This window comes from Mytilus galloprovincialis, chromosome 10, assembly GCF_965363235.1.
Source record: "Mytilus galloprovincialis chromosome 10, xbMytGall1.hap1.1, whole genome shotgun sequence".
NCBI lineage: Eukaryota > Metazoa > Mollusca > Bivalvia > Mytilida > Mytilidae > Mytilus > Mytilus galloprovincialis.
Window position 1 is genome coordinate 65,066,041 of NC_134847.1, and position 27,215 is coordinate 65,093,255.

A 27,215-nucleotide genomic window follows, 5' to 3' on the forward strand; every position below is an offset into this window, starting at 1 on the left:
GGTAAATCTGGGTATAAACGTTGTTCACTTATGTTTAATAGTCAGATATAGGAAGATGTGGTATGAGTGCCAATGAGACAACTCTCCATCCAAGTAACATTTTTTTTTTTTAAAGTAAATCATATTTAACCTTATTTTGATTCATATTGTTCTGGAACTTCATTGAAACACAATGGACATTTTGTACACTGAAACGAGCCGAGGAGTCAATTTTTCAATCATCGACGGCCATGCATATCGGGAGGTCAGTGCCCTGAAAAGTAACATATCCTACCATCAAATCGTGTAATTCCAGAGACACAACAGATTCTGATGGGAAGACTGTATTCAAAACACAGAGAGAACATAACCATGTGACAGTTGACTGAAAAAACGAGGCTAAAGATCCATGGGTATGGTCAAGGAAAAAGTCTGGAGATGTATCTAGTAGTCCTTTAAAGACTGGGATGAAGAGTTGTCTCATTGGCACTCATACCACATCTTCTAATATCTATTCACCGATATTTAAATGTAATTTTCCTGTAAAAAAAAAACGGCGCAAATGAAATGCAGATGGATGCAAATGCAAAACGCCGAGGATAACTTACCTTGCATGGTCCTCATGCCCATCACTGGCTGTCAGACAGTTTTCACTTGACCGTAACCTCATTTCATGGATCTGATCAGTGAAAAAGGTTAGGTTTTTGTGGTAAAGTCCATATTTCAGATACTATGAGCAAAAGGTCTTTATATTTGGTGCATGGAATGATTGTAAGATGTCCAACTGTCAGGTTTCATCTGACCGTGACCTCGTTTTCATGATTCAGTGGTCAAAGTTAAGTTTTTTGTTTTGGTCTGTTTTTCAAATATTATATGCAATAGGTCAACTTTATTTGGTGTATGGAAACATTTTACAATGTACATGTCAGTCTGGCAGGTTTAATTCAACCTTGACCTCATCAGTTCATTGCTCAGTGTTAAGTTTTTATGTTTCAGTTTGTTTCTTAGACTTTAAGCAATAGGTCAACTATATATTTTGTATGGAATGATTTTCATTGATTTGTTTGTTTTCTAAGATACTATATATGCGATATGTAATCTACATTTAATGCATAGATTGATTGTGAGGTATATATGTCGGTCATGCATTGTTAATCTGACTTTGACCTCATTTTCATGTTTCATTGGTCAATGTTAAATTTAACCTTGTTTAGTTTGTTTCTTAGAAACTAAGCAATAAGTCAACTATCTTTTGAGTATGGAATGAATGTTAGGTGTACATGTATTTTTGGTTCGGGTTATCTGACCCTATCCTCATTTTCTTGGATCCTATTACGTTTTTATACGACCACAAAAATTTTCATGTTCGTATATTGGTATCATGTCGTCGTTGGCGTCGGTGTCGTCATCAGCGTCGTCCGAAGACGGATGGTTTCTGGATAATAACTTTAGTATAAGTAAATAGAAATCAATAAAATTTCAACAAAATGTTTATAACCATTAAAGGAAGCTTGTGATTGATTTTGGAGGTTATGGTTCCTAAGGTTTAGGAATTAGGGGCCCAAAACAAACATTTATCTTGTGTCAGTACAAAAATTTGTGTATAAGTATTTCAATTGTTCTGAAATTGTACCACAATGTTTAATACCATAAGTAGAAAGTTGGAATATATTTTTTGGTATTATGGGGCAAACAGTCTAGAAATAAAGGACCAAAAAGGGGCCAAAAACAAGCATTTTTGTAGTTTCAAGACAATAAATTGGAGTTATCTTTCTTTGTCCAGAATGGTTATTGAATCACCTCAAACCAATGCTTTATGAAATCTTCTTTGAATTTGAGTTATCTTTCTTTGTCCAGAATAGTAGTTGAATCAACTTAAATCAATGCTATATACAATATACAATGCAATATTCACTTTACTACCAACTAATAAATTAAAGCAGTCTTTACCATTCAGTGATTACAAGCACTTTGATTACCATCCTAGGGTTATGCCCCTTTACAAATGGAAAAAATGAAGAATTTTTAGTTTCTGTTCTCTTAACTTAAGTTTGTCTCAACTAAATTTAATGAAATGTGTATATAATGCTTATTACCTCTAAACTCAGTTTAAGTTCGTTTTTTGGCAACTTCACTTTTACAGTTCTTGAGTTATGTCCCTTTATAATGTTATATGCTAGTGGGGGCATTATCTGTGTCCCTTTGGACACATTCCCATTTTTTTTTTAGAAGTTACTATTAATTAATATTAATTTTAACCATGACTGTATGACATCTTATATTTTAATATTTTATGATGTATTTAAATGAGTAGTTATTGTTGCAAACTCCATTAGAAATTTGAATTGAGATCCTTTTTGGAATAAGGGAAAGGAGGAGGTGAAAAAAAAATTGGGGGTGGGGAGGGGCGGGGGTCAATTTTTCTCATTTCAGGTTTCAGAAAATAAAAATAAAATTTCTTCAAATACTTTTTTTTTTGAGATGATTAATATTCAATAGCATAGTGAATTGCTCAGAAGCAAAAAAAAATTAAGTTCATTAGACCACATTCATTCTGTGTCAGAAACCTATGCTGTGTCAACTATTTAATCACTATCCAAATTTAGAGCTGTATCCAGCTTGAATGTTGTGTCCATACTAGCCCAACGATTCAGGGTTCGACCTCTGTGGTCGTATAAAGCTGTGCCCTGTGGAGCATCTGGTTTTTATACGACCGCAAAATTTGAAAAATTTTTCGTCGTATATTGCTATCACGTTGGCGTCGGCGTCGTCGTCGTCGTCGTCCGAATACTTTTAGTTTTCGCACTCTAACTTTAGTAAAAGTGAATAGAAATCTATGAAATTTTAACATAAGGTTTATGACCACAAAAGGAAGGTTGGGATTGATTTTGGGAGTTTTAGTCCGAACGTTTTAGGAATTAGGGGCCAAAAAGGGCCCAAATAAGCATTTTCTTGGTTTTCGCACTATAACTTTAGTTTAAGTAAATAGAAATCTATGAAATTTTGACATAAGGTTTATGACCACAAAAGAAAGGTTGGGATTGATTTTGGGAGTTTTGGTTCCAACAGTTTAGGAATTAAGGGCCAAAAAAGGGCCCAAATAAGCATTATTCTTGGTTTTCGCACAATAACTTTAGTTTAAGTAAATAGAAATCAATGAAATTTAAACACAATGTTTATGACCACAAAAGGAAGGTTGGTATTGATTTTGGGAGTTTAGGTCCCAACAGTTAAGGAATTAGGGGCCAAAAAGGGACCCAAATAAGCATTTTTTTTGGTTTTCGCACCATAACTTTAGTATAAGTAAATAGAAATCTATGAAATTTAAACACAAGGTTTATGACCATAAAAGGAAGGTTGGTATTGATTTTGGGAGTTTTGGTCCCAACAGTTTAAGAATAAAGGGCCCAAAGGGTCCAGATTTAAACTTTGTTTGATTTTATCAAAAATTGAATAATTGGGGTTCTTTGATATGCCGAATCTAACTGTGTATGTAGATTCTTAATTTTTGGTCCCGTTTTCAAATTGGTCTACATTAAGGTCCAAAGGGTCCAAAATTAAACTTAGTTTGATTTTAACAAAAATTGAATCCTTGGGGTTCTTTGATATGCTGAATCTAAAAATGTACTTAGATTTTTTATTATTGGCCCAGTTTTCAAGTTGGTCCAAATCGGGGTCCAAAATTAAACTTTGTTTGATTTCATCAAAAATTGAATAATTGGGGTTCTTTGATATGCCAAATCTAACTGTGTATGTAGATTCTTAATTTTTGGTCCCGTTTTCAAATTGGTTTACATTAACGTCCAAAGGGTCCAAAATTAAACTAAGTTTGATTTTAACAAAAATTAAATTCTTGGGCTTATTTGATATGCTTTATCTAAATATGTACTTTGATTTTTGATTATGGGCCCAGTTTTCAAGTTGGTCCAAATCAGGATTCCATATCAAGTATTGTGCAATAGCAAGAAATTTTCAATTGCACAGTATTGCACAATAGCAAGAAATATCTAATTGCACAATATTGTGCAATAGCAATTAATTTTCAATTGGAGTTATCTTTCTTTGTATAGAATAGTAGTTGATAATATATGTTGGAAATTTACCAGACATGACTATGATGTCATTTTCTATTTTTATTTGCCAATAACTTTATGTAAATAACTTCATTGGAAATTTGCCAATATAAAATGTTGCTGATGAAGCTTTTTTTCCTTATCTTATCTAAAATGTTTTTAGATAATGTATGTTGGACATTTGCCAGACATGACTATGATGTCATTTTCTATTTTTATTTGCCAATAACTTTATGTAAATAACTTCATTGGAAATTTGCCAATATAAAATGTTGCTGATGAAGTTTTTTTTATTGTTTTATACAATAAACAATGTATATTCACTTTTACTACCAACCAATCTTTACCATTCAGTGATAACAAGCACTTTATTTTACATTTTAATATCTTATGATGTATTTAAAAGAGTAGTTATTGTTGCAAACTCCATTAGAAATTTGAATTGATATCAGTTTTGGAAAAAGGGAAACAGGGATGTGAAAAAAAGGGGGGGGGGGTTTAAATTTTTCTCATTTCAGATTTCATAAATAAAAAGAAAATTTCTTCAAACATTTTTTTGAGAGGATTAATATTCAACAGCATAGTGAATTGCTCAAAGGCAAAAAAAAAACTTTTAAGTTCATTAGACCACATTCATTCTGTGTCAGAAACTTATGCTGTGTCAACTATTTAATTTTAGATTTAAAAAGTTTGAAGAAATCTTTAATTGATTTGTAAAATCTTGACATTTGTTTTGTGTAAAAAAAAAACATATAATGTCAAAAATTTGATCACAATCCAAATTCAGAGCTGTATCACGCTTGAATGTTTTGTCCATACTTGCCCCAACTGTTCAGGGTTCGACCTCTGCGGTCGTATAAAGCTGCGCCCTGCGGAGCACCTGGTTGTAATATTTGTAGTAAAGCTTAATGTTTAGGACATTTCAGCTTGTGCACTATTGTTCAACGAGTAACAAAAAACAATAACGAACTAGCAAATATGTTCATCCTACCCTACTTCTTGACTGTGGTTCTCTGTTCGAGCCTTTGAGAGAGTTTTCTTTGATTTTTTGTCGAGCCTGAGACTTTTGTCGCAGAAAGTTGACATAGGGATAGTGATCCGGCGGCGGTAGCTTACTTCTTAAAAGCTATATATTTTAGAAGGTAGAAGACCTGGATGCTTCATACTTTGTAAATATATATGCCTCATGTTACGAAGTTTCTGTCAGTCACATGTTCAATGTCCTTGACCTCATTTTCATGGTTCAGTGACTTCTTGAAAAAAAGTTCAGATTTTTTGTAATGTTAAATTCTCTCTTATTATAAGTAATAGGATAACTATATTTGGTATGTGCGTAGCTTGCAAGGTCCTCATCATGTCTGTCAAACAGTTTTCACCTGACCTTGACCTCATTTCATGGATCAATGAACAAGGTTAAGTTTTTGTGGTCAAGTCCATATCTCAGATACTATAAGCAATAGGTCTAGTAAATAGGTGTATGGAATGACTGTATGGTGTACATGTCCAACTTGCAGGTGCCATCTGACCTTGACCTCATTTTCATGGTTCAGTGGTTATAGTTAAGTTTTTGTGTTTTGGTCTGTTTTTCTCATACTGTATGCAATAGGTCTACTATATTTGGTGTATGGAATGATTGTTACGTGTACATGTTTAGCTGACAGGTGTCATCTGATCTTGACCTCATGTTCATGGTTCAGTGGTCAAAGTTAAGTTTTTTATCATTTTTTCTAATACTATATGCAATATGTCACTATATTGAATTGTTAGCTGTACATGGCTGCCTGACATGGTTCATCTGACCTTGACCTTATTTTCATGGTTCATTGGTTAATGTTTAGTTTTCTTGGTTAATGTTAAGTTTATGTGACAGTTGTAATAAAGCTTTATATTTAGGACTATCAACATAATATCAATGATTAGTAAAGAAGGCGAGACATTTCAGCGTGTGCACTCTTGTTTTAACATGTGCATGTTTGTTGTGAATACTCAGGCTGAAAATGTTACCATATGAAAATAAAAACATCACTTTGTTTAAAAACCTAAAAAGTACAGAATGTGTTTCACATTTAACAGATTTTTAATAGAAATTTTACAGAAATATTAATCTAGATCTAAAAATAAATACTTCAACCAAGTGCCTGTCCCAAATTGTTATAAACTGTGTTAGTGGTTGTTAATGTATCTTTATGTTTTTTATTCTTTAAGAATTTTGGTTCTGATAATATATCTTGTAAATTTTTCTCAATATTTCTATACTTTGTTGATATAGACCTTAATATATATTGTATAGACATGTGTTTATTGATGAAGACGGTCTGGTTAGGCTTACTGTCTCATTGATATGTACCTGATATAAGATATAAGGAGATGTAGTATGAGTGCCAATGAGACAACTCTCCATCAAAGTAACAATTTGTAAAAAGTAAACCATAATTACAAATTTCAAGTAATCTCATAACACCATTATCTAATAGAAGAATCAGATCATTTAGAGAAACAATAGTTTAACTTCATTTTTTTTTTTCTATTCGAAAGATATTAAACTAAATTTGGTAATGAATGAATGCATGATTAAATATCTTATCCTAAAACCAAATATTGGCCATAAGTTTCAGTCTTTCAGTGCTGTGACCTTCACCAAGTCTTTATCATACCTAGAAAGCTCCATCTAAGATTGATCTGATTTTTTTGGATATTGACCAAACTTTATAATTCATATTGGAGCCAAGTGATGACAATAGTCTAACATGGTCTAGATCTTCAATCATGTTAACTAAAAGATGATTGGTTAAACTTCATGTAGTTACTTATAATGGACTATCTGTTACCTGTGTTTTCATACTTTCTAAGGTGTTAAGATATTGAAATGCAAACTCAATCTAATTTATTTACATTTATTTCCACTTTAAATTTAATGAGAATTTTCCATATGTTTTTGCCAATCTCTTTGTCACTTTTTGTCTATAAATACGCTTTTCGTGTAAAGGGTCTGGAATTTCACCAAACTGACAAGGTCCATCAAGGCAAGGTTTTTTTAATTCTTGGTCAGTTCTTTCTAAACCAGCTCTAACAACATCTCTGTGCTCTTTAAATCCTTGTTTGATTGGTTTCAAAGATTCAACAGGAGAATCAAAGTTTACCAGAAAATAACTGAAATAAACAATGTAAGTATATATACTTATTGCTCTAATCAATATATTTCTCTACCTAGAAAAAGATATCACAACTATTCTCAAGTGAAACAAACCAGATAACTGCTCACAGTACAATATGCAGCAGTCAACAGGTGTTAAGACTTCTTTGTGTAATTATTTCTTATGCTCATATTTAGTCTCAGTTACAGACTTAAAAATCTCTAAATATAAAAAAAAAAATTGATTTGTTGAAAAGAATTTTTCTCCTTGCAAGATATATCTTAACCATTGTAACAATGATTTTGAATTCATTTAGTCTTTTTTGGATCAGATGCACAGACCAGAAAAATAGAAAAAAATAAATAATGCCCCACTATTTAGTATTACAAAAATGTATTATATAAATGCATAAAAACTTCAAACCAAATCTATAGTTAAAAGTCCCAATATATTAATTTCCCGCTCAAAGTATGTCATTGTTTCACAATGTTTTTGTGTACAATAATGCATTCATAGATTTTTCTGAATAAGAAACAAACTTACTGTCCTTCTTTGTGAATGGTATTATGTGCACGCATGTAGTAAGGAAGTTCTCTTTGCCCAAGATTTTCTATTTTACGGACAACTGAACCATTGCTCAACAAATTTTGGCAGCCTTTCTTTAATGCTTGTGCTACTTCAGGCTAAAAAATAAATAGACAAAATATCATATTTCTGTATGCTTCAGTTGTTCAGATGATAAAAAATCAAAAGAATATTACAATATCATTGATCATTACATTGGTTGCAATTAATGAATTACAATACCGGTAATTTCCCAGTGAGAAAAAAAGTTTCACTGCTTATTTAAAAAAAATCAATAATTTCACTCCTCTGACCTCATACAACTAAATGGCATCAAAGCATATTGTAAATGTGTAGACAAAAAGATACAGTTCCTTGCAACTTTTACTAAATATTTAGTTCGTAAAATACTAGTAGCTCATTGTGTCAATGTGCGTTATAAAAAGAAAAACCTGTTGAACAATTCAACTATCTAAAACTATTCAACTAGTGACTAAACAACACTCATGTGCTACAAGCATTATTGAATTAATGTGTTGTTCAGTCACTCATTGAATATATTTCTATAATTGAATTCTTCGATTTATAGTTAATCTTGAATATCCTAATTAACAAACAACAATACATTTCTTACATTCTCCACAAAAACAATTTACAATAAATAGTAAGAAAAAAATAAATGTGATATTAGGAATTGGGACTGAATTTATTTTGTAAAATGTGATTCTTTCAACATGACCATAATCACCATCTTCATGATCGTATTATTCATATATATGTAATTACAGATGTAGAAAGAAGCAGGCCCAGGACAAATGTGCATATTAACAAATGGAACCATGAGGACAAGATTTCCCGAGGATTACAAGAACAAATTAATCTTCCATGAAAAAATTGAGTTATCTCAAAAACATTATTTTACATGGTGTTGTACTGCTTTAACTTGTATAATTATAAGGTCTGAGACGTTTTAGTCGTATTATAAATACTCAATATAAATTCAAGTTATCTTCAAGAAATCGATTGGTATACAAATTTTTTAAGTTGTCTACTTTTTTTAAATATTGCGTTCAACAAGTAATTTGCATATAACTTAAAATGACTTACAAGACAAGCTTATCCAATTTCTGAAGTTAAATTGCTCTTTTATTGAGCATACACAACTAATATCTTAAATTTATATACTTTAATATTATTTTAAATAGTATAGCACCATATGTTCAGGACAAATCAATTTGTCCTTAGGATATTACTAATTTCTTGCAATCCTCGGGAAATTCATTGAAATTGTGGTACCGTAAATAGTAACAGTAGGTGTACTACTACTTAGCTGCAGAACCCTCACTCTTATGGTCCTTATCATATTTTTTTTTTATTTTACCGACAAATTGTCAAAAAATATCAAAAGGACCTAAGAGCTAAGGTTCTGCATCAACGTAAGGTGGTACTCTTATAATATAAATGTTATAATTTCAAAGTCAGAGAGCCATGGTGTAGTGCATCGAACTACTAACACAAAGGTTCCTGGTTCAATTCCCATTCCCAGGAGAAAATTTCAGGAACTGAATTTTCAGCTCTCCCTTGACACAATTTGCGAGTATGGTCTTGAGGAAACAATGATAGTCTGTCAGACGGGGATGAAAAATGGCTGACCCGTTAAGAGAGAGTCATATCTCTTGCACGTAAAAGGGGGTCTCATTGGGGGGTTACTGTTTTGTCAGATTCCTGTATTACGTAAGCAATTCTAATTTTTTAGTTAATTCCTGTGTCCCGCTAGACTTCATTTCCTGTTTTCACGGCACGACTTTCATGTGTCACGCTTACAAAAAGTTGGCAATCCTGCACCACACTTAGACCCCAATGAGACCCATGTAAAAGACACCCTTCTAGATTATAAAAAAAGAGCAGGATCATGCCGGTACAACTTACAAGGCAGCACTCGTATCCACAAAGACAAAGTGGAAAGGGATTAATATTATATTAAAGTAGCAATAACTTGTTTCCCAATCCACTATAAATTAAGATGTTTAAACTAAAGTATTTTGATATCATCATGATCATAAAACCTAGAGGTTTTTTTTATGTGGTATGAGTGCCAAAAATTTATGAGACAACTCTCTGTCCAAGTAACAATTAATTTATAAATATAAAATGTAAACCATGATAACATTTGCAGATATGAATATATATTTTTCAAAATAATGCTAATCTTTACTCGTGCAAGTGTTCCACGCAATATAAGAGCCAATTCATAGGGAGGCATTCTGTGTATATGGGATCTCAAACTCTAAAACTTTCAACAATTTTGTCCTTCAGCTTCACATTAATGGAATGGACAATCTAAAAGGAGGAAAAATCACTTTCTTATATGATTTAAAATTATTTATATATGGTCGAAATAGATAACATATGAAAGATAAGTATTGTTAACTGTACATACTAATTTTTAAGCTTTGTATTTCGTTTTATGTATTCTATTATATGTACTCTAATTCTCTTCTTACGGAAATGTAGTACTAAATTTTGCCATACCTTCTCTGAATTTCAATCATGGCTGCCTCACGATTCGGCACTTTGGTAAAGATTATAATTATGACTGTCATTTAACTAAGTGAAATATAATGATTTATTTGCTTTTAATATAAATAAGTAGATAAAAAGCGGTATTCTATTTAACAATTCAAGCTGTCTTAGTGTCTATCAAAAACTAACGCAGATAACGATGTTGAAAGTTTGACCTCGAAAAGTCAAAGTTTGGCAGGTCGAACATGTTAAGAGCTTTTACCCTTTATAAAGGATTTTCATTTGTTCAAGTGTTGATTGCGTTAAATGTTTAAGATATTGATATCCGTATAAGTACATTTAGAATAACATTTAGTATTATTTTTTTCAAACCCAATTTGCCAAAACTTACCTCCCTTGCATACACCATGGAAGTATTATATTGATAGGAACTACGAAGACCCGACTTCAAACGTTTTATCTGCAATGCCACGCACAATTTAGTGACATGTTAATTAACTTGGAACATGGCACGTTATTTACACAGCGTGTGGCGCCCTACAATAGTGTTATTCTCGGTTGCTTTCTGGATTACGGAAATAAACGAAGAAATCGATAGTTGTGATAAGTTCAATGGAAAAAGCAATCGGCAAACCTCGGCAGATTCCGTTACCCTACATCTGCATATGTGTGGCGATTGAGTGATTGATGGATTAATGCAAGTCATCATTAATTCTATAGAAAAACACATTTGACGATGGAAATTTGTACCAATTTTATTGAATAAATGCCCCATTGTTATTGATTTATTTTTCTGCAGAAATCTCACTAAATGTAATATATATCGCAAGTTGTGATCAGTGTTCTCCCCAGGCCCTTAAAGGACCACGGGCCCGCGATGTATAATTTTCTACCGCGGTGGTATCGTTCTTTCCGCTATGTATAATTTTTCTCCGTGGTGCTAAAGTTTTTTGTTAAAAAAATCGTAAATCGGTAAAGTTTGAGACGACTTGTTCAACTTTCCGTGAGGTTTAAAATTTTACATGAAAACTGACCAGTTCTGACCAGTTTAATCCAGATCTGACAGGTAGATTGTTTACACCACGTGATCGATTTACCTTTTGAGGTTAACCTTGATGATTGGATTAAATCGAAGTACATGATTCTTTTGTGTTTTAATTAATTAAGAGATCATAATTTTAATAACAGACTTGTGAGGGACAAGCAGACATTTGTTAATGAACTGTATTACGCCAGTCTTGAGTCAAAATAATTTGCCTGTTGGAAATTAATTGTGGAGTTGCTTCCCCTGATTTTGCTTATCACAAATAAATGCTCCTCAAATATAATTTCTACTTGAAAATAAAAATAAATTACAAATTGAATGCAAAATTATATTAGAATGTTACATTAAGGATAAAAACTTTCTTAGAACATACCAACAAAAATGTTTTGAAAATTATTTTTGAGAATCATACTTTTATTGATGCACAGACATATTATATTAAATTAGTAGATTTTTCAGTTGATTGTGCCAGGGCTGACAAGCCTTCTGCCAAAATTATAATATAATTAATATAATAAGCAGGGCTATAGCTAAATATGAACTAGTGGATAGATATAATTATATAAGTACTCTTCATGTCTGGAACAAAGTATTAACTATAAAAATAATTTGTTGTTGTTTAAAACAATCAGGTCTAAAACTATGGAAAATAGTTTTTAATCTACTGAAAGTTCTGTATCAAAATTTAATATTGTTCAAAGTTAATTGTTATGGTGAAATCTAACATGGGGAATGTGTAGTGTCACTACAAGTATCAGGACAAAATGGCTTGATCAAAATATAAGAAGTGACTTTAGTTTAAAGACTAATTGTGCTTTCTTTTATTTATTCTTCAAAGATATTAAAGTATACTTTTTCTACCAATAATTTTCTGACCCAAAGTCCACACAACACAGTACCACAGTTAACAAAACAAAGGCAAAAAGGTAATGACAAAAACTAACAAGAAAAAAATAATCGACACAACGTGACACAAAATATTGTAAAATTCATTTCGTCACACGTTACCCTGGTGCTATCCAAAAATCCTGGGGAGAACACTGGTGATTACATAACTATTATCTTGAATACTATTATAGATTGAGATAAACTGTTAACAGCAATAATGTTCAGCAAAGTAAGATCTACAAGTAAGTCAACATGACCAAAATGGTCAGTTGACCCCTTAAGGAGTTATTGCCCTTTATAGTTTTTTTTTTACCAATTTTTCGTTAATTTTTTGCAATCTTTTACAAAAATCTTCTTCTCTGAAACTACTGGGCCAAATTTAACCAAACTTAGCCACAATCATTATTAGGGTATCTTGTTTAAAAAATGTGTGCAGTGACCCAGCCAACCAACCAAGATGGCCACCATGGCTAAAAATAGAACACAGGGGTAAAATGTAGATTTTGGCTTATAACTCTGAAACCAAAGGGTTTAGAGCAAATCTGTCAAAGGGTGTAATTTATTATGAAGTCAATATTTATCTGCCCTGAAATTTTCAGATGTATTGGACAACCCGTTGTTGGGTTGCTGCCCCCATATTGGTAATTTTTTAAGAAATTTTGCCGTTTGTGGTTATTATCTTGAATACAGTTATAGATAGAGATAAACTGTAAACAGCAATAATGTTCAGCAAAGTAAGATCTACAAATATGTTAAACACGACCAAAATGGTCAGTTGACCCCTTAAGGAGTTATTGTCCTTTATAGTCAATTTTTAACAATTTTCATTAATTTTGTAAATTTTTGTAAATTTGTTTCCTCTGTAACTGAAGGGCCAAGTTTATTTTAGATAAAGAAAATTGTAAGTAGCAAGAATGTTCAGTAAAGTAAGATCTACAAACACATCACCATCATCAAAACACAATTTTGTCATGAATCCATCTGTGTCCTTTGTTTAAAACATGTATGGACATAGACCAAGGTGAGCGACACAGACTCTTAAGAGCCTCTACTTTACAGTTTCCAGGGCGCCCTGCCTTTTTATACGACCGCAAAAATTGAAAATTTTTTGGTCGTATATTGGTATCACGTTTGCGTCGTCGTCGTCGTCCGAATACTTTTAGTTTTCGCATTCTAACTTTAGTAAAAGTGAATAGAAATCTATGAAATTTTAACACAAGGTTTATGACCACAAAAGGAAGGTTGGGATTGATTTTGGGAGTTTTGGTCCCAACATTTTAGGAATTAGGGGCCAAAAAGGGCCCAAATAAGCATTTTCTTGGTTTCCACATGATAACTTTAGTTTAAGTAAATAGAAATCTATGAAATTTTGACACAAGGTTTGTGACCACAAAAGGAAGGTTGGGATTGATTTTGGGAGTTTTAGCTACAACAGTTTAGGAATTAGGGCCAATAAAGGGCCCAAATAAACATTATTCTTGGTTTTCGCACAATAACTTTAGTATAAGTAAATAGAAATCAATGAAATTTAAACACAAGGTTTATGACCACTAAAGGAAGGTTGGGATTGATTTTGGGAGTTGAGGTCCCAACAGTTTAGGAATAAGGGGCCAAAAAGGGTCCCAAATAAGCATTATTCTTGGTTTTCGCACCATAACTTTTGATTTTACTAAATCTTAAAATGTTCTTACATTTTTGATTAGTTTTATTAGTTTTCAAGTTGGTCCAAATCGGGGTCCAAAATTAAACTTTGTTTGATTTCATCAAAAATTGAATAATTGGGGTTCTTTGATATGCCAAATCTAACTCATGTATGTAGATTCTTAATTTTTGGTCCCGTTTTCAAATTAGTCTACATTAAAGTCCAAAGGGTCCAAAATTAAACTAAGTTTGATTTTAACAAAAATTGAGTTCTTGGGCTTTTTTGATATGCTGAATCTAAACATGTACTTAGATTTTTGATTATGGGCCCAGTTTTCAAGTTGGTTCAAATCAGGATCCAAAATTATTATATTAAGTATTGTACAATAGCAAGAAATTTTCAATTAAATATATAGCAAGAAATTTTCAATTGCACAGTATTGCGCAAAAGCAAGAAATCTTCAATTGCACAGTTTTGTGCAATAGCAAATATTTTCAATTGCACAGTATTGCACAATAGCAAGAAATATCTAATTGCACAATATTGTGCAATAGCAAGACATTTTCAATTGGAGTTATCTTTCTTTGTCCAGAATAGTAGTTGAATCAACTTAAATCATTGTTTTATACAATATACAATGTATATTCACTTTTACTACCAACTGATAAATTAAAACAATCTTTACCATTCAGTGATAACAAGCACTTTATTTTACATTTTAATATTTTATGATGTATTTAAATGAGTAGTTATTGTTGCAAACTCCAATTTGAATTGAGATCAGTTTTGGAAAAAAGGAAAGGGGGATGTGAAAAAAAAAGGGGGGGGGGGTAAATTTTTCTCATTTCAGATTTCTTAAATAAAAAGAAAATTTCTTCAAACATTTTTTTGAGAGGATTAATATTCAACAGCATAGTGAATTGCTCAAAGGCAAAAAAAAATATTTTAAGTTCATTAGACCACATTCATTCTGTGTCAGAAACCTATGTTGTGTCAACTATTTAATCACAATCCAAATTTAGAGCTGTATCCAGCTTGAATGTTGTGTCCATACTAGCCCAACCGTTCAGGGTTCAACCTCTGCGGTCGTATAAAGCTGCGCCCTGCAGAGCATCTGGTTTGAAGGTCAATTGTATATTATTTTGTTCGTATTGATACGATCCACTAATTACTAAATTTTACCTGGCGAAAAGTTTATGACTTTGTTTACGACCCCAAGCCAATCAACAGTTACAACTGTGTCATAATCAGTTTTTATAGGTAATCTGTTTATCGGATGGGTCATTAATGATCATCAACATTAATTCATTCTAATAGAACCGTCAGTCGGCAATTATCTTTGAAGAAATGTCACGCATATGACAACTTGAGCACAATTTGTAATGTTTACCGTAGTTTCATGGAGAAAACGTAATGACAGAAAGTTAAAAACCATTAAACAACTGGTGGAAGACCTCGTTTTACTTGTTCTCCGTGAATTAAATAGCAAAATCTGACATATTTGTCATTGACTACCCTCATTTTTGATACAAAATAATAAAATCGGCCGCCATATTGTTGATCATATTTACATCTTATACGTACTGTTTATAATCCTCCAAAGAAAAAGCACACCGGAATAAAGAAAGATAACTCAATCTAATTTTTTTCCTAGCATTGAGAATATATATGTTTAGGTATTTTGAGTTATGGAAAAAGTTAAAGAGGGTCTTGGTCATCTTTTTCTGTATTCTTTATTTTTAATACAAATTTTCACTGTTGCTATATCCTAACATTGTGCATTTACTGAGCACAGCTGTATTGTGCTGTATTGCCATTAAGCACAGCAGAGGTAGAAAGGTGAAACTGGTAAAGTGTGTCAGACCATAGAAACAGAATGAAGTAGGTCACCTTTCAAAACATACCACATGTAAGGCTCAACTGTGCCAAGCAATGATCTAAAAACTTGTCTGACAAGCTGCTTGACAAGTTTTTCAGCCTAAAAAGTAGAAAGATGGAGTTCTATATGGGCTAATGATGTTGTTCTTGTATAACCAGTGATTTCAACAAATAAACACAATGTTTGATTAATATTTTTATTAAAACATGCCCTGTTTATATTATCATATCACATATTAAATGCCTTTTTTCAGGATTGGCACCCTGCCCTTTTAAAATCCTAGCTGGAACACTGTTCAAAGATACTATTACCAATGTCATTTCAACTGATCGGGCGGAGCTTACGTTTTAATTTGCATAAGGACAGTCTATTTAAAGATGTGTGTGATTAGGATGATTGCCGTTATAATTATTACTGATTTCTAATCACCTATCAGTGCCATCAAAGGAATTTACAAAAGAATAACTGGACACTTCATTGATGAGTTTATCCTAAAACGCCTATCTATAGATGGAATGGTTTATTATGAGTGAAACGGTTAAACTCCGCCCAGTCAAGTGAAATAAATTGAGTAATATATATGTACTAAAAAGTTAATCTACATTCTAAATTTAGTTACAGAAACACCTTTAAATGTAAATGTAAGTTGGATTTTATACCATGGCTTGATATGTTGCCAGTTAAATTTTGATAATGATCAAGCACCAAGGGATTACTTGTGTCAGAAGTAAACTTTGCAGAGTTTAGAAATTGAGCTTGGCGTAAACCTTTAAGATATATATTTCTACTCTCCTTCATCTATATACATTTATCTAAATACATGTACCTCTCAGCAGATACATTGAATTCTGAAATTTTATAGTCATATCTGTTGTTATTTTAGGTGAGACAGTTTAGCTCTTCAGCTGTAAGAAACCAACTAGTTACAGTAAGTTTATTTTTCAGGGACACTTTTATAATTCATAGGAGGGTTTGTTTGAATGAAAGTCAACACCATTCTTGGTTTTTATCTTTGATTATAAGTACAAGTATCACTAATACCTGAAATGTATATAAACACAGTACATTAGCATGATTAGTAAATGATTAGTTTATGTTTATTTATTAAATGATTAATGGACACTTTTATAATTCATGGAGGGTTTAGATTTTGTCTGTACAGAGTAAAGTGTTGTCAGCTTTAAATCTAAGGAACCTCTAAATCTAAAGATATTCAAAAAATGATAAGCTTAATATTGATTGTAGAGCCAAATTTTTTGTATATATTTACATATAGCATCCAAAATGGTTTTTTTTGCAAGTTTAATATGCCTATTGATTTCTAACTACAAATTAGAGTCTTAGTATAATGAATTTGATACAATTTAATATAATGATTTTGTAATTATAAGTGACTTTTGCAGCCACCAGTTCAGGTGTTTGGTATTGAAGGCAGATATGCTACAGCATTGTACTCTGCTGCTACAAAACAGAAGCAGTTAGATTCAGTAGAAGGTGAATTGAACACTTTGAAGGTAAGACATTACAGTGTCTTTTAAAATATTTTTACGCTGACATTAGTCAAATACAATTGGTAATTATTTAACTTTTTTTTGGTTAATATTCTGCATTCATTGTCAATTGAAAGGATCCATGAACTAGTTTAATTTTTGGGTGCTTTTAAATTGATTAATTTTACTTGTAATGATTTTTTTTCCTCCATTTTCAATGCCGATATCATGAATATGAAACAATGGACAGTCAACATTTAGACTTGACAGCGCTTATCCCAGTTCAACAAATATTGCTATTGCATAACTCTTTAATCTGACTCTGAAAATAGAAAAATGATTGGAGCTGCATTATTTTTGCTCAAATTGCATACACATTTCAAAGAGATATGGATTTAGATCATGTACATGTAATCCTTGTTGTGAATCATTAAATAACAACAGTATCTGTGTAGATTGAGGGACAGTTTAGAGTTAATTAATGGAAATTGATAAAAAAATATGGTTGAGGAATATTTTAGGTTTACAGGATAGATGCTGTTAATTATTTTTTAACAGCTTTATACTTGTTTTTTTCAGAAACTTATTAAAACCGATAAGCCTTTTGCAGAATTCCTACAGAACCCAACATTTAGTCGCACGGAAAAGAAAGGTAGATTATTGTAAAACTTATCTAAGCAGTACAGTCTATGTTGTTCTTTTTATACAACTGCAAAACATTATACGGTTGTATGTTGGTATCACGTCGTCCAAAGACATTTGGTTTTCTGACAATAACTTAAGTATAAGTAAATAGAAATCTTTGAAGTTTAAACACAATGTTTATGACCACAAAAAGAAGGTTGGAATTGAATTTGGGGGTTATGGTCCCAACAGTTTAGGAATTAGGGGCCAAAAAGGGGCCCAAATACATGTAAGCATTTTTCTAGTTACATGTGTACCAAACAATAACTTGTGGAATGGTGTATGGATCTCTCTGAAATTATACCACAAAGGGATGGTAAAAACCTGTGCTAGGTGAAGCAATTCTTTTTTTCTAAAAGTAATTCGACAGTATTCTTTGTAAAAAAAAAAATGAACTTTTTGTAAAGGTTTCAATGTTTTATGGTATTAGTCCACCTTGAATTTAAGGCCAAACTTTTTTTATTATCTGTTTAACGAGATCCGCCGACTCCACCTTTCCCGATTTTAGAATAAAAATAAAAGTAGTGTTTCTTACTTTTATTATTATTTTTCCCGCCGACTGTTACGAAATCCTCAGAAAAAAATAAAATGTGTTGTTCACGATACTCGCTTTCGGTCAATTTCGTTATCGGTAATATTTAATTTTTACCAAGTCAATAAAACAGCAATTTTCATTTAAAAGTAAAGAAATTCAAGGCATAAACGATATATTTTCTTCTAAAAGATTTTTAAGCTGGTGGCATGCTTTTCATACTTGTCAAGTTACACGAGAGCGTACATCAAATCATTCTAACTTTCAGAACTTGATGAAATTAGCCTCAAGTAAACTTGTCATCCATGTATTGCATTAGAATCGTCATATTCCTTTCCAAATAGCGTATCAAACATCGTTTATTTTTGTAAATTTTTCTTCGTCCGACATTTAAATTTGTAGAACTACGGATCGGAATCGGGATTTCATCGGAAACGGACCAGCTATGACCGAAATCCGGATTCTTGCGATAATGACTACAGACGCATGAATGGCACTGCTGACAGACAAAAATTGAAGCCAAAAGGGAAAATTACGCATTCCACACGCATTAACATACTTTTGGTTAGATCTTCTTGATTAATGTATCTATTTCCATGTATAAGCATTGTTTCAATTTATAGGTTAAAGTTGCTTAACTCTGGGACTATTACACCAGAGACATATATACACATGTGTATATATATGTCTCTGCATACACTAAGAGGTTCCTGACTGGGTGACTGGTATTTACATATATAGTGTATATGCAGCGAGGTTGATATATTTGCGTGGTGCCATGGACCTATATTAGTGGAAATACAGAATCAAAACATAGTTTTTGGGATACGATTGCTGTCAAGCAATCTGTAGACTTTTACCGTTGACTCATGCTACATTCCCTCACGTCATTCGTTTTATTCTAAACATTCAGCAACATCTCAGATTCTTATAATTGTCTTGCTTTAAAAGGTAAAAACAAGCAAAAGGATTGAACATAAACAACTTTCCTGTAATGTTCTTCTCATAATGTTCATGTGTGATATTTTCCTTGACTTATATGCGTGTTTTTAACAACACGGAAAATCAGAATTAAACAGTATTTATATTTAGTGTTTTTATAAATTTAGAAACACGTCCAGTGATATTGTTGTCTTTTTTCAAAACTACCTCTACCGTTTTTTATTGGGAAAAATGAATATTTTGTATTGAAATTGGGAAATTTGTATATTTCATTCTTAACACATCTCCGATTTTTTGCTGACCTTTGCTGTCTTTTTTGCACTGTTTTTTCATGTATATTTTGGTTGTCTGACATTTTCAATCTGAAAGGTACTTTTCGGAGAGGGGAAAGAAACAGAAGCAATGATGGTACTTAATGCATTGAAAACTTCATGTGTTACAAACACCATGATGATTCTGATCAGAAAACCGGATCTCAAAAGTGCTTTCTACTATCAAAATAATAACATGAGTACGATATTTACAAACATTACTACCAATGCCATCACTGTTTGGGGAAAATGTAAAACTTTTTGGGAGGAATTTTAAGCCATTTTTTTTAGTAATTGGGAAATTTCTCTAGGGGAAAAGGCTGAATTTCGGCTGTAATTTGAGGCAAACAATATCACTGACGTCAGAGGGAATACCCCAGTTTTGATAACTTGCGAGAGTTCTCTGAATTCCGATCGATAATTCTATTTCTGTCATAAGAACTGAAGTGGAGTATTTCTATATTTTACCATTATGAAACTGATATTTGATACTGTACTCTCATGAAGAAATGGAGAACCATTCATCATATCATTTAATAAACGTTCTTGTTCCAAATCGCAAGTCGCGGTTTGTTTATGTATTAATGCGCATGCGTATAGTTATTCTGATTTCAAGGGGTATCAGATTGAGTGATTCCCCGCTTCATTGATTAATTTGAAACTCATGGGATTCTTTCTATGTCTGTCTGCTATTGAGGGTTATTGTTGTTGCATAATTTTAAATCATATGCATAATTTAAATTAAAATAAATGCTTCATCGCAAAAATTACCCATAACACCCCTTCAGCCGAAATGGAGTCTTCCATATTATCGTTTCGAGTTGTCTCTCTTCCTCCGGAAGTATTCGTCAAGAAAAATTTAACTCGTTAATGCTGATAAACGTCGTATTATATTAAGAACGATCTCAATTTAAACAGAGGAGTGTGTACGGAAAGGAGTCATGCCCTCTGACCCAAAGGAACTTCAATATTTAAAGAGTAAGAAATGGGGTTCCTCCTAAACTGGTCCGCCGTTCTATATATAGCTTCGCACTGAAGGTCAGTGTAGCGATAAGTGAACACAACAGGGGTCCAGTTTAGGGTTCCTCCTAGAATTACGGTGATAAGATACGGAAGCAAGTCAACTCGTACCACGCCATTCGTACCAAAAAAGTTAACTTGTACCACTGGGAAGTCGTACCATTCAGAAAAATATATTAAAAAATATGATGTTTTATGGGTTTTTGTTTGTAAACTTAATAAAAGTAAAGTTGAATTACTTGAATTTTATACAGGATTTTAATGAAAATTTAGACAAAAATAAAGAATGTTTTTAAGCATTATTGTTTAAACTGATCTTTCAAACTAGAACATAGGCGGATCAAGGGGGGCTGCCCCTCCCCCCCTTTTCGTGGGAAAAATTTGGTTGATTATAAAGGGAATCATTGAAGCATGACTGGAGCAGCCCCCTCTTAGGTGAGTCAGCGGGCCCCCTTAGGAAAAGTTCTAGATCCGCCACTGTAGAACATAATCCAGAAGAAAGTTAAAACATTACTTTAACTGTACCTTAAATTGAATATATATATTAAATAAAATAATAAAATAAGTAAAAAGTTATCAGTTCCATTCTATCAATTTCATCCTTCCATTGGGACTCTTCAGGCTAACTGATGTAGTGTCGCTATAGGCGAGGTCGTTAAGGAGGTTTATGGAAGGATAAAATCGATAGAATGGAACTGTTAACTTTTTACTTATTTTATTATTTTATTTAATGAATATATATATCTGCACATGTGAAAATTATTTTTTACGCCTATATATATATATATCCAATTTAAGTTAATTAAAAGTTAATTAAAAATATTGTCTATTGTCTATTAAAGTTGTAATCCATGATCGCAAATTGAATGCCATGTTTACAATTGTTGAAAGCCATGTGCTTTTTTGGCGGGAAAATTCCGGACCCCTTAACAGGAATCAGTTACATTTCATTGTTATTTATAGACAGTAAAAATAATTTTGGCAATCATTTTGACTAACTGCTAAGATTTAATTATTCATGAAAAATTAATATTTTCTTCGGGTGAAACTGTTAATACTTTAATTATCTACATCTGCCACAGTATTTTCTATCCAATAGACAAGGAACATTAGCTACAAATTGGTCATTGTACAAATTATATACATTTTACAGACTTAAGAGGTATTGAGTGAAAGTAACGTATATCATGTATATTCATCATTTAACACCATTTAAATGCATTTAAATAAGTTGGTAAGTGTTAGCAGTGGTACGAGTTTGCATTGGTACAAGCTTTTTTTTTAGTGGTACGAGTTTGCAATGGTACGGGATAACTATAATTCGATAAAACACAATAAGTACATGGCTCATACACTTGTAACCGGGATTGGCTATTTTTAAAGTTGACTGACTATTCAGATTATTACATTTTGCATGTGCAGTTGAATTAGTTTTGAAAATAATACTATCCAGCTGTACCAGGGTTGCCGGCCAAAAAAGGCTTGACACTCACTCATGTTCATGCTTTTTTGCGGCAGTATCCTTGGATCTGTTTTTTTCCTCTTTGATCTTTTCAATTTTGATCAAATCTCACGCATTTGCTTAATGAAAATTTGGCAGAACTGCTATACATGTGTCAATGAAAACTGTGGCAATCGTATCCCTCAGAGCATTCTGCTCTTTGATTAAGTTTATATTAATAGAAGGGTTAACCAGAGACATATATAAACTATATGTATTTATATTTCTCTGGGTTAATATGCTGGTCTGTTCTCATTTCATTGTTCTTGTATTTTGATAAATTATATAAAAAAAAAAAAAAAAAAAAAGTCACTTATAATGGTTTTATTTTTATTTTTAGTGTCGACTGGACCAATTTTGCACTTTTATTTTTTTTTTTATTTCGCTCCCTCGACCCTAATTTTTTACAAATTTTCTCGTTAAACAGATAAAATAAAAAGTCTGGCCTAAAGGCTTTTGTAACCCTTTCATAAGTTTACATGGAAAATCGGATGAATATTTACAAAGTATGCTATTGTTATAACAAAGCAGAGTTCTTTTGAAAAAAATATGTGCAACTTTTTATACGCCCGTTTACAGTGTTAAAGAAAAAATTCATGATGTTCAGTTTTGTTCTTTTTTGTGTTATAGTACTGTTGTATTTTATCAAAATTAATAAATGTTATTTTTTTTGCCTAATTAGTGGTTATTTTAAGAAGATATTTTTTTAATGATAAATAAAACTTAAATGTGTTTAAAAAAAACTTAATAACTGGTTATGTGAGTTAGCCAATTCAAGTTCAAAAAGTGTTAGACTTAATATAAGAAATAAAATTTAAAAGCTGTTGTGGAGCAAAACAACTGACATTTAGATATATGTTATCTATAAAGGGAAATTAATTTTTGTTTAATATGTTTGTTTAATATTATGGTTTGAAATTCCAGACACACTGACAAATATTGCAAAGAAACAAAAATTATCAGATCTAACAAGTAATTTATTTGGTAAGTATAATAAAATTGATTTTTAAAGGTCAAAATAGTGAAAAATCAACCTTAAAAAAAAAGACTATGATATATATATAAAATAATGCTGAAGAATCTCACAGAAAAACACATGATAGAATATCCCAAAAACTGGATGTGTAATTGAGATTTCATTTGATATATTTGTCATCTATTTTGATGCAAAATAGTAGCTTAGATTTGTATTTACTCATTCATATATGTATTACAAACACAAGACTGTCTTTTTAAAACAAAACGAATACAATATACAGGATATGTGTCTGTAGTTTATTTCCCATTGTTTCATCATGATCTAATTTCCTCCAAATGGAAAGAAGACATTGAAAGTTCTATAATATTTAATTGCGGTTTACAAATTAAAAGAAACCTGCTTGCTATATTGTAGAACACAACGAACAAATAAATTGTAGTAAAATCTTTGAAATGAAAATAAAAGGCAAAAGACACACACTACATTTTCACCACCAATTGGAGAAAATGAACTGGATAGAGGCCAAACAATCTATTTTATAGGCATGATTATAGGCATTTGTGTTACCATATTTGTGAGGCTCATATTCTCTGTGTAATATTATCTGAATGACAAAAGAAAATTTATTTTAATAGGTGCATTAGCAGAAAATGGTAGACTAAATAAATTATCTGGTGTTTTGGATGCCTTTGAGAAAATTATGAGTGCTCACAAAGGCGAGGTACAGTGTGTTGTCACCACAGCTAAGGTAAAAATACAAATTAGTCAACAAACATCTCATACTCATATAGGGCTTTATTTTCATCCTATGGTTTTCCAAGGTTAATGATATGATATGGGAGATAAATGTTGTATTCCTATTCATTCCATGTACACAAGATAATTTTAAACTGTAAGACAATAATATAAAAAAGAAAATTAAAAATTAATGAAATATTGTAATCATTGCATGCATTTATTATTGCAATTTTGTCTTTTAAGATTAAAATGCGATTTTAATTTTTGTGATATTCAGAAAAATCCTGTTTAATTTATATATTTTTTTTTAAATGGTAGTTTAAATTATTACAATTATAACCCTGTCAAATTTTTTGCTATCTAGAAAACATCGCAATAATATCTGAATTAACAGTAACAACAAAATAACTCTCACAAACCAAAAGTAGTCCTGTACTGATGAATATGGTGAAATAAAAGTGAGATAACCTAAGCATATAATAAACTGCTTAGCACAAATAAATGCTGTATGGAGAATTTGTTTATAAGATAACAACCTAACAGGACAGTAGACTGAAAAAACATCTATAAACTACCCACATAATGCATTGAAAAATGGAAAAATCCTGGAATTTCAATAACTCACTTCAGGCCTTGTTATGTCCTTGACATCTATAAAAATTAAAATGATAATTGATAAGTTACATTTACAAACTTATCTCCCCTTCTTGAACAGTTTTGCAGTGTATTATTATAATACAAATACATTTATTAAGCCAATATACATTGATTTACTATGTCAGAATGTTGTTTGAGGACATTACTTATATATTCTATAAAGATCTGCTCATTATATTTACGTTGATCTCGCCTGTAAATGCATGAAATGTTTACAACTAGACATTAGCAAGCTGTAATTCATATATTTGTACATTTATCTATGTATTTTTATATGGAACAATCAACTTTAAAATGTCCTAGAGATGCTAAAAAAATTCCACCAGTAATCCTTGATAGGATCAACTTTATACATACTGAATTATGATTAACAACCATGACTTACTGTTAAATGTTGTCTTCATAAAGTTCAGGAAAACAATGTTCAATGCAGGCTCTTTATTTTCATGCCCCCAACATAGTGGATGAGGGGTATTATGTTTTTGCCCTTGTTCGTATGTATGTACATCCCAAAGTTTGTATGTGTTCTCTAACTTTAGTTTTTTTCAACCAAATGTTATGAAACACAGATTAAGTATGAATTTGGTGGCGTCACGTCACTTAAACCGTTCGAGAGTCATGTCCCTTTACATAGGAAAAAAATGTTGACATTATTGTTTTGGTTCTGTAAAATTAGTTTGCCTAAATCTTGTGTTATGAAAATTATACAGTATGCTAATTAGCAAAACACAAATCAAGTTTGAATTATGGGGACGTCACTTTAACCGTTCTAGAGTTATGCCCCTTTACTAAATGAAAAATTCAATTATGTTCTTTAACTTTAGTTTGCCTCAACCAAATGTTATGAAACTTATACACCATGCTTATAATCACTTAACACAGATCAAGTTTGAATTTTGGTGTCATTTTAACCAATGTTGAGTTATGCCCTTTACAAATGGAAAAATTGCTGAATTTTTAATTTCGTTTCTCTTATTTCAGTTTTCCTCAACCAAATGTTGTGAAATTTATACACAATGCTTACAACCACAAAATACAGATCAATTTGTAATTTTGGTGGTGTCACTTTATCTGTTCTAGTGTAATGCCCCTTTCAAATGGAAAAATTGATGATTTTTTTGTTTCCATTTTCTAACTTAATTTAGCCTCAACCAAATGTTATGAAACTTATGAAGAATGCTTGTTACCTGAAAACACAGATCAGGTATGAATTTTGGTGGTGTCACTTTTACTATTCTAAAGTTATGTTCCTTTACAAATGGAAAAATTGGGTTCCTGTTCTCCAACTTATTTACCGTTCTTCAGTTATGTCACTTTATAACTTTTATGTAACCTTTATATATGATATGCAAGCGGAAGCATCATCTGTGCTCCATGGACATATTCCCCATTTATTAAGATTTTTAATATAATCTGTATAAATTTTGCAGGCTATGAGTGCAACAAATGAGAAAGAAATCAGAACAGTTCTACAAAGTTTCTTAAAACCAGGAGAGAAATTGTTCTTAACATTGGAGGTATGGTATTATCTTTGATCTTAAAGGAAATAGATTCAGAATTATTATTCTCTCTATGTTCATCATCAGTTGACAATGTGAACCACTGGTAATTTAATTAAGTCGAACATTGGCATCATTTGAATGGTATCTTCTATTATGATTCAACTTTGAAGTATCAATTTGGAATTTTTTTTCTTAAGTTTTACTTGTCAGTCAGTGCCCATTTAATTGTTAAATAGAAATACTGTAGTGAACAAAATCAGCTTGAGAAAAGAAAAAAATCACCAAAAATATCAAGCATATAATTTGGTATGCCAGCTACATGTTTCTTCTACATTAGACTTGTCAGTGGCAATCAAATGAAAATAGGTGGAAGTCCAAATAAAATATGAAGATGGGGAGCATTGAAACCTTCACACCAAAAATCTGTTTACATATGCATTGGAGTAGATGTTGGTTTGTTAAATATAGTGAAACCAAATGGCAAAGAAACATGAGCATGTTTTAGCACTTGTCTTTGCTAAAGTTCAAAATTTGAAGTTCTTTAGTTATCTTTATACACAAAGAGGTATTGCAATTTACAAAAAGTCTTAAGAAAACTGGACTTGTAAAGTGTGTAAACAATGCAAGATAATATTCTAAATATTTCTGTCTGAAAAGTTTTTTTTTCATAAAAACAGAGCAGATATGTAGCTAATGAGCCAAGAAACCTATTTTTATACAAGATTTAAGCAGCTAATAAATGTAAAGGTGACAAAAATATTTTAATATATCATGATTCGTCTGAAGGTTTTAATATGTATATTTTCTTTTACATAGTATGTTGGGGATGCAAGTTATTATGATAAATAATTCTTTATAATTACAGACTGATCCCAAATTGATTGGTGGCATGGTGGTTTATATTGGAGACAAATATGTTGATATGTCTATGGCATCAAAAATCAACACATATACCAACTTAATTAAACAAGCTGTATAATGACTAACATTCATAGATATTTGTGATCAAACTTTATATAGAAGTGAAGTTGTATTTAACGTTTGTTGAATAGATTTTGACCAACTCTGGTATTTGTTTCTTTTCATTCAGATTTGTGGAAGCACTCATCACGCTCTTAGTTGTAAATTTGAA

At 31.5% G+C, this 27,215-nt stretch overlaps 2 protein-coding genes across 2 annotated transcripts; one reads left to right on the forward strand and one right to left on the reverse strand.

The window, feature by feature from the left end:
* Positions 1 to 6,932: 6,932 nt before the first annotated feature.
* On the reverse strand, positions 6,933 to 10,087 carry LOC143049289 (small ribosomal subunit protein bS6m-like). The gene is made up of 3 exons (XM_076222975.1): positions 9,966 to 10,087; positions 7,730 to 7,869; positions 6,933 to 7,202 (listed from the first exon to the last, which is right to left on the reverse strand). The coding sequence occupies exons 1-3, from the start codon at positions 10,011 to 10,013 to the stop codon at positions 6,947 to 6,949; spliced, it is 444 nt and encodes a 147-aa protein (XP_076079090.1). The 5' UTR covers positions 10,014 to 10,087; the 3' UTR covers positions 6,933 to 6,946.
* Positions 10,088 to 10,252: 165 nt separating this feature from the next.
* Positions 10,253 to 27,150, forward strand: LOC143048137 (ATP synthase subunit O, mitochondrial-like). The gene is made up of 8 exons (XM_076221630.1): positions 10,253 to 10,327; positions 16,611 to 16,655; positions 17,131 to 17,241; positions 17,797 to 17,869; positions 23,132 to 23,191; positions 23,822 to 23,934; positions 26,012 to 26,098; positions 26,949 to 27,150. The coding sequence occupies exons 1-8, from the start codon at positions 10,301 to 10,303 to the stop codon at positions 27,060 to 27,062; spliced, it is 630 nt and encodes a 209-aa protein (XP_076077745.1). The 5' UTR covers positions 10,253 to 10,300; the 3' UTR covers positions 27,063 to 27,150.
* The last annotated feature ends 65 nt before the right edge of the window (positions 27,151 to 27,215 follow it).

Bases quoted from the DNA above. Each gene is read 5' to 3' on its own strand.
- LOC143048137 (XM_076221630.1), top strand. From the start codon at position 10,301: ATGGCTGCCTCACGATTCGGCACTTTG. The intron at 17,242-17,796 runs GTAAGACATTAC...TGTTTTTTTCAG, and splicing joins GTGAATTGAACACTTTGAAG to AAACTTATTAAAACCGATAA. The intron at 17,870-23,131 runs GTAGATTATTGT...TTGAAATTCCAG, and splicing joins TAGTCGCACGGAAAAGAAAG to ACACACTGACAAATATTGCA.
- LOC143049289 (XM_076222975.1), bottom strand. From the start codon at position 10,013: ATGCCTCCCTATGAATTGGCTCTTATATTGCGTGGAACACTTGCACGA. The intron at 7,870-9,965 runs GTAAAGATTAGC...TTTATTTTTTAG, and splicing joins TGCGTGGAACACTTGCACGA to CCTGAAGTAGCACAAGCATT. The intron at 7,203-7,729 runs GTAAGTTTGTTT...TGTTTATTTCAG, and splicing joins ACCATTCACAAAGAAGGACA to TTATTTTCTGGTAAACTTTG.